At 41.7% G+C, this 17752-nt stretch overlaps 1 protein-coding gene across 2 annotated transcripts in view; it reads right to left on the bottom strand.

The window, feature by feature from the left end:
* BRSK2 (BR serine/threonine kinase 2) overlaps positions 1-17752 on the bottom strand; it is a 310775-nt gene that overhangs the window by 22994 nt on the left and 270029 nt on the right. For both annotated transcript variants that reach the window (XM_084263965.1, XM_084263966.1), the window contains exons 13-16: positions 10580-10640; positions 6535-6742; positions 5354-5402; positions 312-435 (exon numbers count right to left, since the gene is read on the bottom strand). In XM_084263965.1, coding sequence (XP_084120091.1) covers positions 312-435; positions 5354-5402; positions 6535-6742; positions 10580-10640 — 442 coding nt within the window. The remainder of the gene's footprint in view (positions 1-311; positions 436-5353; positions 5403-6534; positions 6743-10579; positions 10641-17752) is intronic.

Genomic DNA, 17752 nt, shown 5'->3' with positions numbered 1-17752 from the left:
GTTGGGCAGATCAGCAAATCACTGTCTTGATACTGCACCAGCAGCATGGTCTAACTGCAGTGATATCCCAAGCACTGGCAACCTGGAGGTGCTCTCAGGAGGGCCGAAATCTTTTCTCACCTCAGACAGTATTATCTACAGTTAGAAATTCAGACAGAGTGCAGTGGAGACTTGAATCAACAGGCCACATACATGAAATCCACAGAGGATGCATTTGAAGGAGCAGAGACCCTGCCCAGTAACATATGGCACAAGGAGTCCTGGAACTAACCAGTGATCAATGTCTCCAAAAGGCAGCTGGGGTGACTTACCGAGAGGAAAGCGTGGACAATATCAGCCTTAATGGAGCTTAGTGGTTTGTCCTTAATGACCACAAAAATCTGTTCCTCTTTCTCCAGGTTGATGAAGTTACCGAACCAGGATTTTTTGGCAAGCCTGACATGATGAAAAGAAAGAGAAGGTTCAGATTACTAAGCACTATTTCTTATGTACCCACAGCTAGAAAAAAAATATTAAAAGCAAACAAGGAAATTTTGGTAACACTCCAGATGTGATACTATTGCACAGTTCCGGCTTTCCACTGACAGAAGTGCAGCTTTGCACTTCTCTTCAGCCTCAGACAGTGGTTTCATCATAAAATGCAACTGCTCTGTTTTTCCACATTGATCATAATAGCAAATGTTTGATTTTGCTTATTGTTTCACCATGTCAATGCACTTTGTTGACACTCTGTTTTAAGTTAAACCTCCCAAATGCAAAATGCAGGGACATTAAAGTTACTGGGGGACACTACCCAGAACCTGAAGGTAGCTCTCTGACAGGTGTGGTTTTTAGGGGATGTAACATACTGTCAGCCATGAGATACAGCCAAAGAATTGCTGGACCAACATAAACCCAGGAAACTTCAATGAAATAAGCCACAGTCTAGTAGGAAAGGATTTAGTGTGAAAATGCTGGAATTGAAGAGACTTGCTACCAAGAGACTGGAGGTTCTTTCCTCCACCAGATACTTTACAATGCCATGACCAGTCCAGTTTGCAGTATGGCAAGCAACAGGCTTTTGCTTCTTTTGGTGGATATTCAGCACTCGGTGAAAGAAGACACAGAGAGCCATCTACAAAAAGGGCTACTATACATCAGCTTTCCAGCAAAGTAATAAACAGCTGGAGAGAGTTACTAGTAGGTTCACTTTCTACAGCAAAGACTTGGACTGTGGCAGAATGATAAAGGGCAGAGAGGAGGAGAGATAGGAACAAGCTAGGAAACTACTTTGAAGTCTAGACCTATAGGATGACGAACAAAGCTCGACCTCAGCTGCATCTAGCAATTCGCACTCACTGCCCGTTGCAGAGCGCTCCACCAATCACACAACTGTCAACATGCTGCCAGTTGACCACACGCAGCAGAAAGACCACAACTGGAAGGCAGCTCAGCTGTGCAAATAATCATTTGCTACTACTTACTCCAGGCAACCAAAAATAAGAGTATGGAAAGATACACTTGCAATTTGGTAAACCAGTACCCCCCACTCAATTAATGTGGGCTGGAAAACCGTCACTCCCTAAAATATTCATGGGCAGCTGTAACTAAGCCAGTGAGCCAGAGATTAGCATAGGGAGCAGTAAAGAGAAAGGGCCTCTCATTTAAATGGGTCGTTAAGGAGCCAGGGTTAGAGTGTGAAAGGAAATTACATACTAATTAGCTCATGTGTCTCACACACACCATAACAACTCTGCAAGCCCCTGGAGAGCTGGGGCAATAGCTCCCTGCATGTAAAGGGTCTATGCTCATTAGTAAATTAGCACCTGGTTATCCATCTAAAACGGCTGGTTGTTTTAGGCTTGTATGTATCATCATCTGAACCAGGGTTGGCTATATGGACTCCAGGGGCCCAGTGTATGTCACACATGGAAGCTGGGGCTGGAAAAAGTGTACATATTTAATTGCAGTTCTTCCAAAATACAGCTTTTAATTTTTGTGTTTTCATTAATGGTTGTTTGGCAGTTCATTTACAGGTCTTTTAACAAGCACAGGTTAAAAGGACCCCAGAACATAGGAGCGTTCTCTCTTGTTCAGCTTGGAAATGTGGGGTCTTTTCTTTGGCAAGGTTATCACCAGTAATACTGATTCTGGAAGATTCACTGATAGCCTGGGCTACACTCCAGCTTGTAAATCACTGGAATTCACTAAATAATTTTGCTGGCGTCGCATAGGATGGAATAGATGCCAGTGGCCTCTCCTGTTTCCAGGATGAACAGAAGACACAGACACCTACACCAGCTTTTCTCCCTGAAATCAGCAGAACTAGCTGCGCTCATACACCCAGGGAGTACACCTGTTGAAGAAGAAGGGGAAGCTTTGGTGTAAAGCAGCACAATAATGTGTCCCTCCTCTTAGAGGATGTTAAGTGGTCTTAACTTGGGTTAAAATGAGTACGAATCAAGGATCCACAGCACCCTGAATGAGATGCTCTAGCATCTCCTTAGATCAGGCTGTAATCAGTAAAAAAATATACTTAAAATTATCAATCTTCTCTTGTTATGGCAAACCTCCTAAGGGGCATGGAGATAAGAGATATGCATAGGGTACGTAGATTACTCTAGGCAATTTAATCAGGTGTCCAGCTGATGAAAAAGCAAATAGATTAGCATGAAAATGGAGGCTGGTACTTTATTACTTCACACTGCATTTCTCACTACCATAATGTTCCTTTTCCTACTTTTGGAGTGTATGATGGCATTGCTTTCTGGAGAGCCTCACTGCTTTCCCTATCTGTCTCTGAGTGCAAGAATGTGTATCCTCCAGAGGCGTACCTGCTTGGCATAAATAACAGCATTTGTAGTCAAGCAAATGGAGCTTTGCAGCTTCAAAGCAGCTGGAACTATGTCTCCTTAAATGGCATCCCTAACACATTTTCTATGACTTTTTCATATGAGAAAGAACAGCATTACCCAGACATGTCAAAGAATATTACCTAATCATCAGGTCTGTTAAATGAATGGCAGTCATTAAAGAATGCTGTACCAGAGCAAGGACGTGTATTTTTATCGCACAACCCATGAGGTCAATGTGGCTCGTGATAAGGATATCTTATTTCTTGCAGAAAGGAAGAAAATAGTAGGAAAGAATAAGACATGTGGAAGCGGGCACTGAGCAACAAGACATCTATCGTTAAAATATAATCCAGTTCATTATTTTTTATGACTTTTATTATGTTTACTGCAGGGTGCAGCCCAATTGAACTCATTAATTTGGCAATTATACAGAAAAAGAAAGAAGGGCCTTAGGCTTTGACTTGCATCCAAACTGCCTCAAATGATAGGCACTACTTCTCTATACCAGCTTTAAGGAGTGAGTGGGAAGCAGAGAAGGCAATAAATTAAGATTAAAACTTACACCAACATACATGCATGAAGAGAAAGAAAAGAGAAAGAAGAAAGAAGAGTTGAGTTTCAATGCTGAAGGTTTTTTGCTTTAATGTCCTTAGAAACACTTGAGATGACAGCATCATATATTGCTTTAATAAGGATGCATTCATTCGTTTTATGAAATGCTCTCATGCCTCTCTATTAGTAAGCACTCCAAAGTTTCAAAACACAATTTTTATTCCTGGACTTCTTTTACTAACCTTTACTATTCCCTACTTCTCCCTCCCTCTCCATTCTGCAGCATTAGACACAGAATGCCCTTATACCAGATAGATGCCAGGTCTGGGGAAAGTTGTTAAGGCGATACCATTGTCACCAATTATAAAACTTCGGGACTAAAATTTCCATCTATGACTCATGAATATTTCACATAAGTATCTTGACAAAAGATCAAATTGCCTTGGTTGGCAGGGTACGTCTATGGGCACTGGGTGCACAAACACAAGCTGTGAAAATAAAAAGGAATAATTTGGCATCTGTTGCATATATTAGGAAGTGTTTGGAGCAGCGCTCTCTGGCAGGGACTTCCAAACCTGCCATGCAGTGACGCACATTTGTGCAGTGAAATGGTTGAAATGTACACTGACTTTTAAGAATGAGTCTGGTGAATATGAAACAGTTTCTGCATGTCCCAGTGCTGCTGCTCAGAATTAACACTGCATTTACTGTCACAGCCAAAAATTCCTTTGAATTATCTTAGCAGAAGCTTCTGCAAACTCCTGTACTAAGAGGAAGACTTTTTAGTGCATAGTTAGTGCCAGTATAGTTTAAACCATTGATTATCCTCTCCAGTCCCCAACAGTGATCTGCTTGACAACCAAATGAAAAAGAAGGAACATGTTATAAACCTAGTAAATTCAGCAAGCTATGTGGAAGCTGAGAAGTGGGCCAATGTGAACCTCACGAGTTTCAACAAAGTCAAGAGTAAGGTCCTGCACCTGGGTCAGAGCAATCTCTGGTATCAATACAGGCTGGGGAATGGAGGGATTGAGTGCATCCTTGTGGACCTGGTGGTACTGGTGGTTGGAAAGCCGGACATGAGCCATCAATGTGTGCTCACAGCCCAGAAGGTCAACAATATACTGGGGTGCATCAAAAGAATTCTGGCCAGCAGTTTGAGGGAGGTGATTCTGCTCCTCTGCTCCACTCTGGTAAGACCCCACCTGGAGTACTGTGTCCAGCTCTGAAGCCCTCAGCACATGAAAGGCACATGTTGGAGCAGGTCCAGAGGAGGGCCACAAAGATGATCAGAGGGCTGGAGCACCTCTCCTGTGAAGACAGGCTGAGACAGTTGGGGTTGTTCAGCCTGGAGTACAGAAGACTTTTGTGAGACCTTATTGCAGCCTTTTGATACTTAAAGGGGGTCTACAAGGAAGATGGGGACAAACATTTTAACAGGGCTTGTTGTGATAGGAGAGGGGTAATGGCTTTAAACTAAAAAAGCAGAGATTCAGACTATATATAAGGAAGAAAGTTTTTGTGTTGAGGGTGGTGAAGCACTGGAAGAGGTTGCCCAGAGAGGTTGTAGATGCCCCAATCCCTGGAAACATTCAAGGTCAGGTTGGACGGGACTTTGAGCAACCTGATCAAAATGAAGATGTCTGTATTTGTTGCAGGGGTTTGGACTAGCTGACTTTTAAAGGTCTGTTCCAACCCAAACTATTCTATGATTTTATAATTCTAAAAAGAGGTGGTTACTGGGGGACTGTTTCATCATCTGCTGACCTCATTGCCATTACTGAGGCATGAATGTTATCCTGGCTCCTTAGCAGAAGAACCATTTCACATATTTATCCCACTCACAGGGTAACATGTTACGGTCAGATACTGATCCAGTTCAGGAAAATGCCACCCTAAGACATTCAGGCAAGGAAATGACATTGGTATACGATGGGAAAAAAGTAGTGTTCTGGCAAGTTACTTACTCTGGGGATGATTCCGGGGTTAAATTAGACATCTCCTCTGGTGTAGGTACTGCCCATGCACGCACAGCCGAAGAGAGGGAGGGAGAAAAGAAGTTGATGATTCAGTATACCTTCTGTCTTCTGCTTGTACACCAGTGAAACAATTTTGGCATTACACACTCTTGCATTTGCCCAGTCACTGCAGACTAGTTCTAACACCTGAACATTGGTCATATGTCTCTAGATCACTGTATCAAATAAAGTGTTGCCTTTCAAGGCTCACCCTACCCTTCACTAAACCATGTAATCTTGCACTGGCTTCAGTTGTTTCTGGTTCAGACCTAAACTCCATGATGATGTGATTGCTCTACAATTGTTTCACAGTCCAGTCAGATGCAGCTATTCACTGCTGCAATTCTCCACAGTTCTCTGGACATCTCAGGACAATGTCCCTGACCATCACAATTTAAAACTTAACTCTTACACAGCCATAATCCTCCTTTCCCATGGGATCACATCCCAGTACCCTTTTAAACCATAGCTGCTGATGACACCTGAGGATATTGCATGTGACTTTGGGTGCCCTTTGCCTGGATACAAAAAACCACCTGGAGATTGAACAAGAAAGTTTTGCACCTCTCAACACTCTAGAGACTCTGAAAACTGAAGCAGGCCAGCAGATATGAACCTACTGTTTGTATTAAGGAGATTTTTACACCAATTACCAAAGGAGGTAAGAAAAGCATTAACCAAGATCAAACAAGCTGTGCTTCAGAAAGACAAATTCAGCCTGTTGCCACTGGCTATCTTTTTTCAGCAGAAGTCTCAGCCCGTGGCTACAGAGAGGCGGTGGAGTGCAGCCACAGGGGAAATGGTCGATGTCTAGGTACACTGACAGCACAAGTGGAAAAGCAGAAGAGAAAAATTCCTCATGGTCTAAGAGCCACAACAGGCATAGTAAGAGCTGTCCTTCTAGAGTGTGAAGAGGGCTTAGGAGATGCTGTTGGAGCAGGTGCAGTGGCATGACAGAGCCTGCTCACATGTGCCTTGGGTAAGGACTGGCTGATGCTATCACTCTCATTTTCAATACCAATATTCAGCCCTCAGTACATTAAATCTGCAGAGCCACAGAGAGGTAACGACTTGTTGCTGAATGTCTGCCCAAAGTCAGAACCACCCTGTAGGTTTGGGTGAGTACTTACCTTGCAATTTCCGGCGATGGAAGCGAGGAGACCCCAGGAAACTATTCTTGATTGAATTGAGCCGTGTCCTCCATGGCATTCCTCCAATGCTGGGGCTGGATGGTGGTGTTGGGTTGGGTGTGCCTGCTGGGCTCTCCTTTGGCGTATGGACAGGTGTCCCCTTAGGGGTAGGGAGGGGACTTCCCCTTGGAGAGGGGTGAGGGGTGACCTGTATGATGGGGATAGATTTGGTGCTTGGGTCAGTACTAGAAGGGAGCAATCTAACAGGAGACATAGGGTTGGTCTGCACTTTGGGAACAGCCAGCTGTGGGTTAAAGCCGGCAGCAGGTGAGCGGCCCTGAGCATTCTGCACAGGGGTGTTCTGGGAAGAGGGGGCGCTGGTATTGCTGGCAGGGAGTGGGTTGGATTTAGTAGACTGGAGTGGTTTTTCGGCCAATTTGCTCTTGGATGGCAAAGTCTGCGTCTTTGGGTTGGGCTGAAGTGCTGGCTTTGGTTGGAGTACATGTCCAGGCCTGGAGGCGTTCCTACAAGCATCAGGGTCCAAGGAGACTTGGGGTCGGGGAGAGAAAGGGAGGTCGGAGGTCTGAGGGGGGATGAAGAACTTTCTGATAGGCTACGAGACAGACGCAGAGTGTCCATGCACATCAAAAACAGTGAAATACACATAGAGCGGGCGAGCAGAGAAAGGAAGGTCAGAATAAAATCCATCCAAGTCACAAAGATGCACCATGTCACGAGGACACACAAGAGATGGAGGTGAAGGGGTAGTGGGAGGGAGGGATTTTGCAAAGAAACAAAAACAAACAAACAAACAAAAAAACAAAAAAAAAGACATGCAGTTAGCTGGGAACACAGCATAATCAACAACAGCAGCAGCGGCAGCAGCAAGAACAACAGTGTCATAACAGGCTTCATCATATTAACCAACCACGTGTCAGCAAAGGAAAACCACAGAAAGAAAACAAAGGAAAAGTAAAGAAAAAAAAAAACAAAACCAAAACAACAACAACAAAAAGAAAAACCACCAAAAAATACAAATGAAAGAAAGTAACCAAGAAAAGAGAGAAATGCTATCTCTCTGGGATTGTTCTGATTGCCCTGCAGTGAGAGAAGCACAATGCTGTAGGGAGGTGAGGAAGGAGAAGAAGAACCACTCAAGCCACAGACAAATTGAGATGTGCCAAGAATGGGACCACCTTTTTCAGCTCCAAGTGTCCATATGCAAACCCAGCAGAGAGATGAAACTCAAAACAGGTGTGTGATACATACGGAGTGGTAGGCGATACATACACGTTACTGCACACACCAGTCAGAACCTCGTTCCTTCCTCTTTACCCCTGACTCTGGCTAATGCACACCCTGGCTCCAGCCACCCATTGCCGAAAGAGGGAGAAAAGGGAGAGTGATGCCATGTGGACATCCACCCTCCTCCCCTGGACTAGGAGGTTAAACTGCTCAGCATTCACTTGGAGGCTTCAGAGCACACACACCACCATGAGAAAAAGATGAACTGAGGTTGGTGTTTGATTTGTAAACAGCTACAGCAACACCACCAGAGAGGCCTGGCAAATTTGTTTATCTGGGAAGAGATGACACTTCCCATCAGACTTTATGCTTTTTCTGCAACATCCCTCACTGCATCAAAGGATGGCTTGATAATCAGAATTTGTGTCATAAAGTCACAGCAGTATCAGCAATATTTGCCATTAAGTCCCAATTCTATGGAGGGGGTGGGGTGAGCCATTGTTTTGTAAGACACAGCATAAAAAGAAAAAGACAACCAAAGTTCATAATCCATCACTGAGTTTTCAAAATGGGATTATGAATTTTTTTTCCCAACCAAGAACATTTACACATGTTAGAGGCATTTGGGGAAACCATTCATATGTCAACAGGAGACAGCAATACACAGACTTGGGAGGACAGAAGCCTTTTAAAGGGATATTAGCAAGCTAAAAATCACATTTAAAACAAAACAAATGTCCTTATAAAACATTGCCGTTAACACCTTAGATTACAAGTACTGATAGAATTGTAAAAGCAGAAATCACTACTCAAGATTGTTAGATCTGGTCTGCACTCAGATTCTGATTTCTATAAATCATTACCTATCATAAATTGTCATCATCATCATCATCATTATTATTATCCATTCTTAACAACTAAAAGCTGTAACAAAGCACTGTCCAGGCACAACATGTACATGTAAACATGCCTCAAATTTCAGTCCCAGGTAAGCACAGTCACTGGTGTTTGCTTTCTGGGTTTGATGGATTAGCACAATGTTGACATAATTTAAAAATGCAGAGATGTATTTAAGGCTTAACTCCTAAAATTTTTTGCATCGAAGTTTTGCAATTGCCACTAAACTGAGAAGAAAGTCTCTACATCTAAGCATTTATATTATTATTAGGATTGTAAAGTTAACTAAAGTCAGCCATGTTGGTAAATTCTGATCATCTATGAGAAAGAAATGGGAAAAGATGAGGAAAGTGGATAATTTATGGAAGTCAGTGTCAGTATCTATTAAACATTTGCAAATGACCAATAAAGCTCAAAGACTGCTGACTGCAAATGCTTCCTTGCAGTTTGTGTATCTTACATGTGTGATGGTTTGAGAAGCAAATTTGGAAGAAATAAAGTCAAATTCAGCTCCCACTTAAGTCATTAAGAATCTGAAGTGGCACCCCTAATTACTGCATTTTAAATAAATAATCAAATTAGGTCTGTATTTCAGTTGGTACAAGAGGGAACATCATTAGCAAGATCTTGTGAGATTTAAGAACTCTAGCTTCTCTCTAACTCAGTCCCTCACAGATATAAAACCTAAGCATTGCATATAGTGAAATAGGTATTTGCTTTTTAAAGTGTGTTCTCTTTCAATAACCTAAGGTACCAATAGAAGCATAGGTAAGGACATTTTAAAACACAGTTTTTATTCCAAAGTTTGCATTTAAGCCTCAAATTTGACCTGCCTTAATATCACTATAATCTGCTAAAAATGCCACCTGGTTGCACCAGTGTGTCTTCATGCATAAGAATTACACACAATGTTACTAGGGAATTACAATTATAAGCATTTTCAATAGTGATGTTACCTTCACATACCTAAGCGTAAATCCATAGGTGTATGCATACCCCTAACACATGGAATATATACATTTCTAATGGGGGATGGAATCTTCCCACGAGAAGTATGTAGAGATCATCTGAAGACTCCACGCCACACAGTTAGGTAACATGGACTAGCACAGCCCTACAGCCTTCTTGATGAGGTCTAGACTTTAGTAAGGATTGCAATATTAAAGTGACTAAGCTGACCTTGTTGGACACTAGAAATACTCATTCTTATCCCTAAAGAAGTTACCAAGGCAAGGGAGGCCTCTGTGGTTGCACTTAGAAACTGTAATAACTTTGCAAGAGATGTACAATCAAGCACGTTTTGTACTAGCTGAGTATCAGTATTTAGTTGACTATATATTGGTTAAGGGCATGTGAATGTACCTTATTTATGAATTTATAGGGGGTTTAAGCATTCTTCTCTCACGTTAATTAGTCAACTTCCTACTCTTCTTTTAAATTTGCTAGCCCTCAAATTTGTATAATTTATTTTCTCTGACTTTCTAACAGATGAGACAAACAGAATCAAGCTGGTTGTACCCGGCAAGGTTTGGTGCTCTACTGTGACATGATTGAAGGCAGCTGTGAAATGGCTCCTGATATTTGGTCTGAAACCACACCATATACAGACCTCAGCTGGATATGGCAGTGGTTTGTCATAGCAATGTTATTGTATGTGCTTACGAGACTGAAAAAGGGCAGGGGCACAGAGAGATCCCTGCTGACAGTGCAAGGAACATGTGTGAGAAATCCTCTCCTTCATTTGTAAATAACATTTCCCTCACCACCCATGAAAATTTACAAGCTGCCAAAGAAAAACAAAACATCCCAGCTAAGAGCCACAGCTCTGCAGCAACAGATGTCGAAAAGCATCAAGCATGTGTGAGTGAATTGGACCAACAGATCTTGAAGCATCACCACTTACCCTTGGACTGCTGAGAGGACTGGTGGAGAGCCCAGATGATGCTCCACTGATTGACCGAGACCTGAATGGACACAGTAAGGAAAATAGCCCTCAGAAAACTTGGACAAGTAATAACCCTGCACACCAGCCACTACAGGCACAGGCATGAAGTGAGGAGGAGGAGGGAGGCTGTCACTGGAAAAGCACATGACTCTTTCCTTTCACTACTGTCACATTTTTCAGTTGTCCCGCCCTCAGAACAAAGAAATGCTGTTGCTCAGAAAAGATATGGTAATCCCTTTTCATTAAAGGAGCTGCTTTCTCCTTTTCTGGTCATCAAGAACATGGAAGCTACTGTATCTGACCTGTGCAAGCTGAGTTGCTGAATTCAAAAAGGACTGTAAAAACATTCATGCTGGTGCATGCTCTTCTGCGCAGTGCTGGTGGACACAGAACGAGATGTTCTCTGTCATGAGCAACATGGAAAAGCACTGTGTGTACAAGGCACAAAGCGAGGAAAAAAACAAGTCTCCATGACCCAGGCACGCAATCACTTCCTATGTGATGAGTTCCTGCTGAAGCCAAAGCTCAGATTGGCTTAACCCTTTCTAGCTTCTCACTGATGGTTTCCACGTCTCTGCTCTTCAGTAAGATTTCCTGCTGTTGCATTAAACAAGACAGGTTTTCTCTACAGATAATGAGTTCTGCTGTTGTTGATGACTTTAATAATATGAAGATAACAACCCAGGTGCCCTCAAGAGGAGGCTAGTCAAGGGAGAATAAACCATCGTTCTCTTTGCTGACAAGGCCACCTATACTGTAATGCTCTTACGCTCTCCAGCAAAGGCCACCTATGAAAAACGTGAGGTGTAGACAATGGAATGTACAAATGTGCTGTGTTAAACCAAATAGGCCAAATGCACAAACAATCCAGCAGCATAAATTTCCAGGAGAAGGGCTGCCCAGCAGAATAAAACAAACCCCTCGGTGTGACAGTAAATGAGCAAGCCTGAGCTGCTTCCTATTCTTTTCAAATAGAAAGTTGTCTTGAAGACGGAAACATCTTCTAGGAAAGGACTTGGCTAAGAACCTAGCTGTTCAACAACCACCATGCAATGAGTCAATACAGAAAATCTACCAATTTTTCACCTAGAGTAAGAGCCATGAAAGCAATTACTTGCCTTCATGTAACAAACATGAAAAGGTGAAATCTTGGAGATGCTTGGAAAACAGAGTGCCTGAGTGTATGTGTATACATATGTGCATGTACACATATATATATTCAAAATTGATATACATCAGATAGTCAATTTCAGCTTATATGTAAGAGAATATAAAACAAATTTAGACCTTAAACTGTCTCAGTTTATTCTCTTCTACTGTTATAGAAGAAGAATACAAAAAAAAAGTTTCTATAATGGTCTCGCAGACATATATTACTACATAAATTTGAGTACTATAATTATTAAAAAAAATATGTGAACTGCAAAAAGGAAATATTTCCAAGGAAAGAGCGAGCTACAACTGACCACAATGGCAGGCCCTGTTCCTTCTGTATACTCTGCAGAAATGACTTGCTGATGGTTTTCTTTGTATCTCCCTGCAGTTTGTCCATCACTGTTAAGTAGCTGAAACTCAGAAGCCCAGTCTCAGCATGCTTTTTTGCCAGATTAAGTCTAAATTTGTACCATGAAAATCTGGGGTGCTCCTCCATACAGAAACTCCCCATATACGCTTTCCCTTGTACCCTGCTGCAGCCTGCCTATGATAGTACAGCAGTTAAAAACTAGAAGCTCACTCTTGGCATTCTTTTACACTAGATTAAACCTAAATTTGTACCAGCAAGATCTGGGGCACTCATAAAGGTTTATGCAAAGTAATTTTAAGGGGAGAACTGTCTGCTCCACTTTTGAAAGGCTGTTTTATGTGCCCCTCCTATAACTGAAGTAGCTTAGTGCTTCACAGATGTGTCATGCGTATGGGAAGCCCATTTAGTTAAAGTCTTCCACGTATGAGTCATCGGGAAAAGCTTCTTCTAAACCATAAATTACAAAAGGAGCATACAGATTATTTTGGACAAGTGTGGAAGCCATTTAGGCACCTAGAGATACAGTTAAACACCTACTTAAGAGTCAAGCTTCCACTAGGAGCTGTTCCCACAAACTGTGGTGGGAAAGGCCTCTGACACTCACCTGAATTCCAGGACACTGGATTAAAAGTTCCAATCTGCTATTTCCTCTTTGCAATGGTGTGTTTCCAACAATCCTGAATTCTCCCCTCCCAACCCCATTGCCTCCTATTTTTTTACAGAAATGATCACATGCATGGAGGGCAAACCATGGTAGGCCCCACCTCCCAAATCCCAGTTCCTTATTGGAAGCAATATTTGAAAAAGAGTTGCTGTGTACTGTGTTTTCATCCAGCCTAGGAGCCTGAGGTAGGGGACAGAAGAAAGAGTTAGAGTGAAATCCTCCTGGAAATGCATTCAGTATCCACATAATTGCTACCAAATAAGCTTTATTTCTGCTGCTGACTTACATGCAAAATAGGTAAGAAGTGAAGTAGGCCCTATAGCAAGTTTTAGTTTGTCCATGCTGGAAATTGTATATAGGAGCAGTGGAAAGAGTTTAAAGATTCCTGGGTTAATTTCAAGAGTTGGGGTGAAAAGAGACCTGTACAATTTCAAAACTTTTCCCCTTTATAAGAGAGTGCTGGTATGGGGTATGACATCCAGACTGAGGAGATCTTCCTTAGATCTTCCTTGCATCTTCTTCAATTTAATAAATCTCCCACAATTTACCTTTACAAATGGGATATAGTTCCCAAGCCAGCTATAAAAACTCAGTACAGTGGCAGGTTCTGTGCTCCAGTACAGAAATGCCAACAAGCAAAAATGACAGATTTGTCCTTCCCATCCAGACTGTCTTAGCTGGGAAATGCTAGAATTCAGTTTAAGCAAAACCCACAACGAAACCCACCCACTGCTCCTGTATCTCAGAGTCAGGTGGACAGAACTGGGACAGGGCCAAAAGTAATGAAAATGCTGCATTATGCTGAAATGCTGTAATGAAAGAACAAAGAATTCAAATTTTTATCCCTCTCACAAGAAAATGAAACTATGAGGCCCCACAGGCAGCACATTAGTATGTCAGACCCTGGATGATCTTATGTGAGAAAAATAGGACATCATTTTATCTCTGTGGCTATGATCTAAGTTTATTTAGTGAAAAATATCTATTAGTGAGTAACCTCCTAAGAGTCTCTACAGGCATTAAATGTCACTGGAGGCATTAAATCTATAATTATTCCAATAACTTAATACAAAATGCAACAATCTAGAAAACTATGAACGTTGCGTGTGACTCATTGTTAATGCAGTTGCTCAGATAAAGAGCATTCCCTCAAACACAACTGACAGATTTAGAGACACAGGAAGAATTCCTTAGCCCCTTCCAAAGTGACACTGTCATTTCCCAAGCCTAGAGGGAGCGATTAAGAAAAAACCCAAAACACATAAGGTAGCTACACCCAAAATTTAGGAGGGGGAAGATGTAGACAGAAATCTAAACATAAGGCGGGCACTGAGACCACTGCAGGTTATTCCTCCCATCTCACAGACTGACAATAAACTGGAGTCTTCTGAGCTATGAAAGAGAGAGGCCAAGGACTGAAATAAAATGTATGTTTACAGGCTGTAATTTGTAGGTGTAATGATTTTATAGCTTATTCAATCTGATACTTCCAAGTATCAAAGTTAAAATGTCCTTTGTTTTAAAGTAATTTTTTTTCTCATTTTAGACAGCTGTTGTCAAAGGGGAAACCATGTGAGGCCCAATTCGTATTAGACCAGTGGTCTCTTACAGGTGAAATCGAGAAGCTGGAATCCAAGGTGAAGTTGTTTCTGCTGTTTTCAGAGAACTGCAGAATTCCTCCAGAGCTGTAAGAGGTGAAGGGTCAAAGCCTCACACTGCTGAGGTGCAGGCAGAAATACAAAAAGCAAAAACACAGCTGACCTAGTAGCCATACTACACATATGGCACATGTACAGAGCACCTCCACAGAGCACTCAGATGAATTCTGAAGTGCTTTAAACAGCGCACCTGCCAGTACACAGCCAGCATTAAACATTTGGGTCAGATTTGACATTTGTTTCTTCTTTGAATAACCATCTCACAGAAATTTTTCTTACAATCCAGGAGGAGGTTGGTACCTTGTTGAAGTCCCTGCAGAACTTGCTTTCATAGCACAGTTTTACCAGGATGCTGAGTACAGCCTCTTAGCTGGTCAAGCTGGAGCCATGCTTCCAAGGGCAGCCTGCAGCATACATGCAGCGTGCACTAAATGCATCAGGTTTGTGTCCCTGGGTGAAATGGCTTGGAAATTTTCATTTGGTTTGATTCCATGTGTAGTTTTGAAAGTCATTCCCCAAATATCCAGCCAACCTGCTATTTACTTCAAGCATAAATTGGGTGGAATTTGATACTCCTCTTTGCTTGCTCATTCAGATAAAACCAAAAATTTCAAAACTGTATTTCAGGGTACAAGACCCCGGAAAATGGCCAGAGTTAGTATGCAACAGGTGAGCAGTCAGGCATTGTGAGTTACAGCATTCCATCACTATTAATACTGGGTGTCTAAAAGATACAAATTGTGTTTCCTTGCTCCCCAATCTAGGGACTATGAATAGAATACCTTCGGTGCGCCACAGTCCTACAGCCCCAACTGTGCAAGTAATACTAACTGTAACACCTCTTAATGGGAGTACTTATGCTTAAGTCAGAAGGTCTACTCATGGTAATAACCGCTTGTAAGATGAAGTCTTACAAATAGTACAGAGAAAGGACCGCGGGTGTTGGTCACGCACCTCTTCTTCCTTTCAGCGCACACAGAGGGTGATGTTAAGCAGCACCACCTTCCTTAATTAGTCAATTATACTAATGTTCCATTTATAAATGGTTTAGAAAGAATTAATAAATAGTAAAGTATGCCACAAACATGAGAAGTAAATGTTATGCGTGTTAATTAGCTTTCTCAATATGTACCCTCTCAAATAAGCTTTTGCTGTAGTCTGTAGCGATCTATTACAATATTTTTATTAAATCATTTATTAATAAAATATTCTCCTTCTGTTAAGGATTTATAAATGGAACTTTAATTTGAAGCGTGACTGCATTCCTAGTTGTACCTATATCCTCTTTATTGAAAATAAAGGGCTTTGAAGATATATCTGTCTCTAGGGCCATCTGTTCAACTCTTAAGAAAACATATACTAAAAAGAGAGGGAATACCCAGCATTTTTTGAATAACACGGATGGGGGTCAGCTTCATCTTAAAAAAAAAAAAAAAAAGAAAGAAAAAAGAAAAAGTAAAAAGGATAAATTAGTATAAAAATTAACTGGAGAGTACCAAACAGATACAAAAAGTGCTAAACAGAGAAGGGGGTTTAATTCCCAGAGGGTGTCTTGGCACCTGCACAGCGTCTGAGGATAGTTCTCTGTGCCCACAGACATTGAAACAGAGCGACAAACAAGAGAACAAAAAAGAACCCAAAAGTAAATTATACGGAGTGTGACTCCAACATAAAAGCACACAAAAGCACCAAAAATGCTTCTTCCCACATCTCTCTCTCTCTCTCTCTCTCTCACTCCCTGTCTCATTCACAGAACTGTATCAGCCTGCATTGTATTTGTAAAGTGCAAATGAAAAGTTTCTCTACAAGATACAACAGGTCCCGCAACAGGAATAATCCAAAACTAGAGCTTACCCCAACGGATCAGCACTCGCCATCCTCGGAAAGGGAAAATGAAAAGAGAGGGAGGGAGAGAGAGAAAGAAAGAGAGAGGAATGTGGAGGCAGGTGGAGAGAAGAGTAGGAAAAGCAGAGTGAAATACTGTTTGGAGAACTGAACGGTCATAGTTATTGCCACCTGTGCCTATGTCTTCAGAGACCAGGAACACTAGGGGGACAGTTTCATTTACCAGAAAAATAACTTTTGTTGTGCTCACAACATTGCAGACACATCCAACTTTGGCACTGGGGAATATGGAGAGGGACATACTAAGGCTGCAAAAAAAAATTCCCAGCCAAATCCCAATTAAAGCAGTCAGCAGAGCAATGGGGTTCATACTTCATGCTGCATTTCTTTTCTGCCTCTTACATAAGGCACAGTTATATCAGAGTGTTATCAAGGAAATTGTTCTTTTTGTCCCCAGTCCCTCTGTCCCCCAAGCTGGCCTGGTAAGAAGTACTTTTTTTTTTTTTTGCCACGAATGAACTGTGAAACGTATTGGTTATTAAAGCATGCATTTCTGAGCCAGCTTGGGAGCCCAGGGTACAAGATTGTAGCTCAAGCTGTGAATCTGCTTTGATACTGGCTTATTAGTCATGATGGTCTTATAGTCAGGAATTCAGATCAGCTAGAACATACCAGCTCAGCAACCCGGCACTTATCTCTGTGGATGCCATCTTGTGCTCCAGGATCTCATTTTTCATTTAAAATAAATTCAGTCTCTGGGTCTTAAAGGTTGCAAAGAAAATCTTTCAAATGTGAATGGAGAATAAATCAATGCTGTGCTGAAAAGAGTCTGAAACAGCAGCTCTAAAAGCAAAATGAATCTCTGGCATGTTGACTTTGAAGCCTAGTGACAATCAAAAATTTTAGTATTCTTAATTTTTTGCTACTAACCAAAGCATTCAATAATCAAAAAGAATAGCCAGGTTATTAAGTTTTCAGGGGTGCAGACAAACAAACTCACGAAAGTGTCACCATCTTTTCACGTTAACAAAGATTAGATTAGAAATAAAAAAAAAAATCTGGTGAGTTATTAAGCCAAATTATTTTCAGGTTGGATGCAGCTCTTTTTTTTTTCCTCTCTGTCTCTTTCTCTCTCCCATTCTCTCCATTTTCAGTAACAGGCTCCCAAGCTGCCAGAGCTACCTCTGGCTGGGTGAGGAAAATCCATTCTCCACAAGACGGTTGCCAACAGAAATGCCAAATTTAATATATGCCCAGTAGATTTCACAGTTTACTGCTCAGTGCAACTAGCCATGCTTTCAGTTACATCAACATTGCAAATGCTGGGCTGGGCAACGCAAGGCAGTTTTGAGAAAAGTTAAAATTAAAACATAGAACAGAAAGAAAAAAAACTGTTGTGCTACGCATTGATAGAGAAGTGGAAAGAAGCATTACACCTA

This window comes from Gallinula chloropus (genome assembly GCF_964237585.1).
Source record: "Gallinula chloropus genome assembly, chromosome: 4".
In the NCBI taxonomy this organism is placed as follows: domain Eukaryota; kingdom Metazoa; phylum Chordata; class Aves; order Gruiformes; family Rallidae; genus Gallinula; species Gallinula chloropus.
The sequence above is the reverse complement of the archived record's forward strand: the minus strand, read 5'-3'. Positions and strand labels throughout refer to the sequence as shown.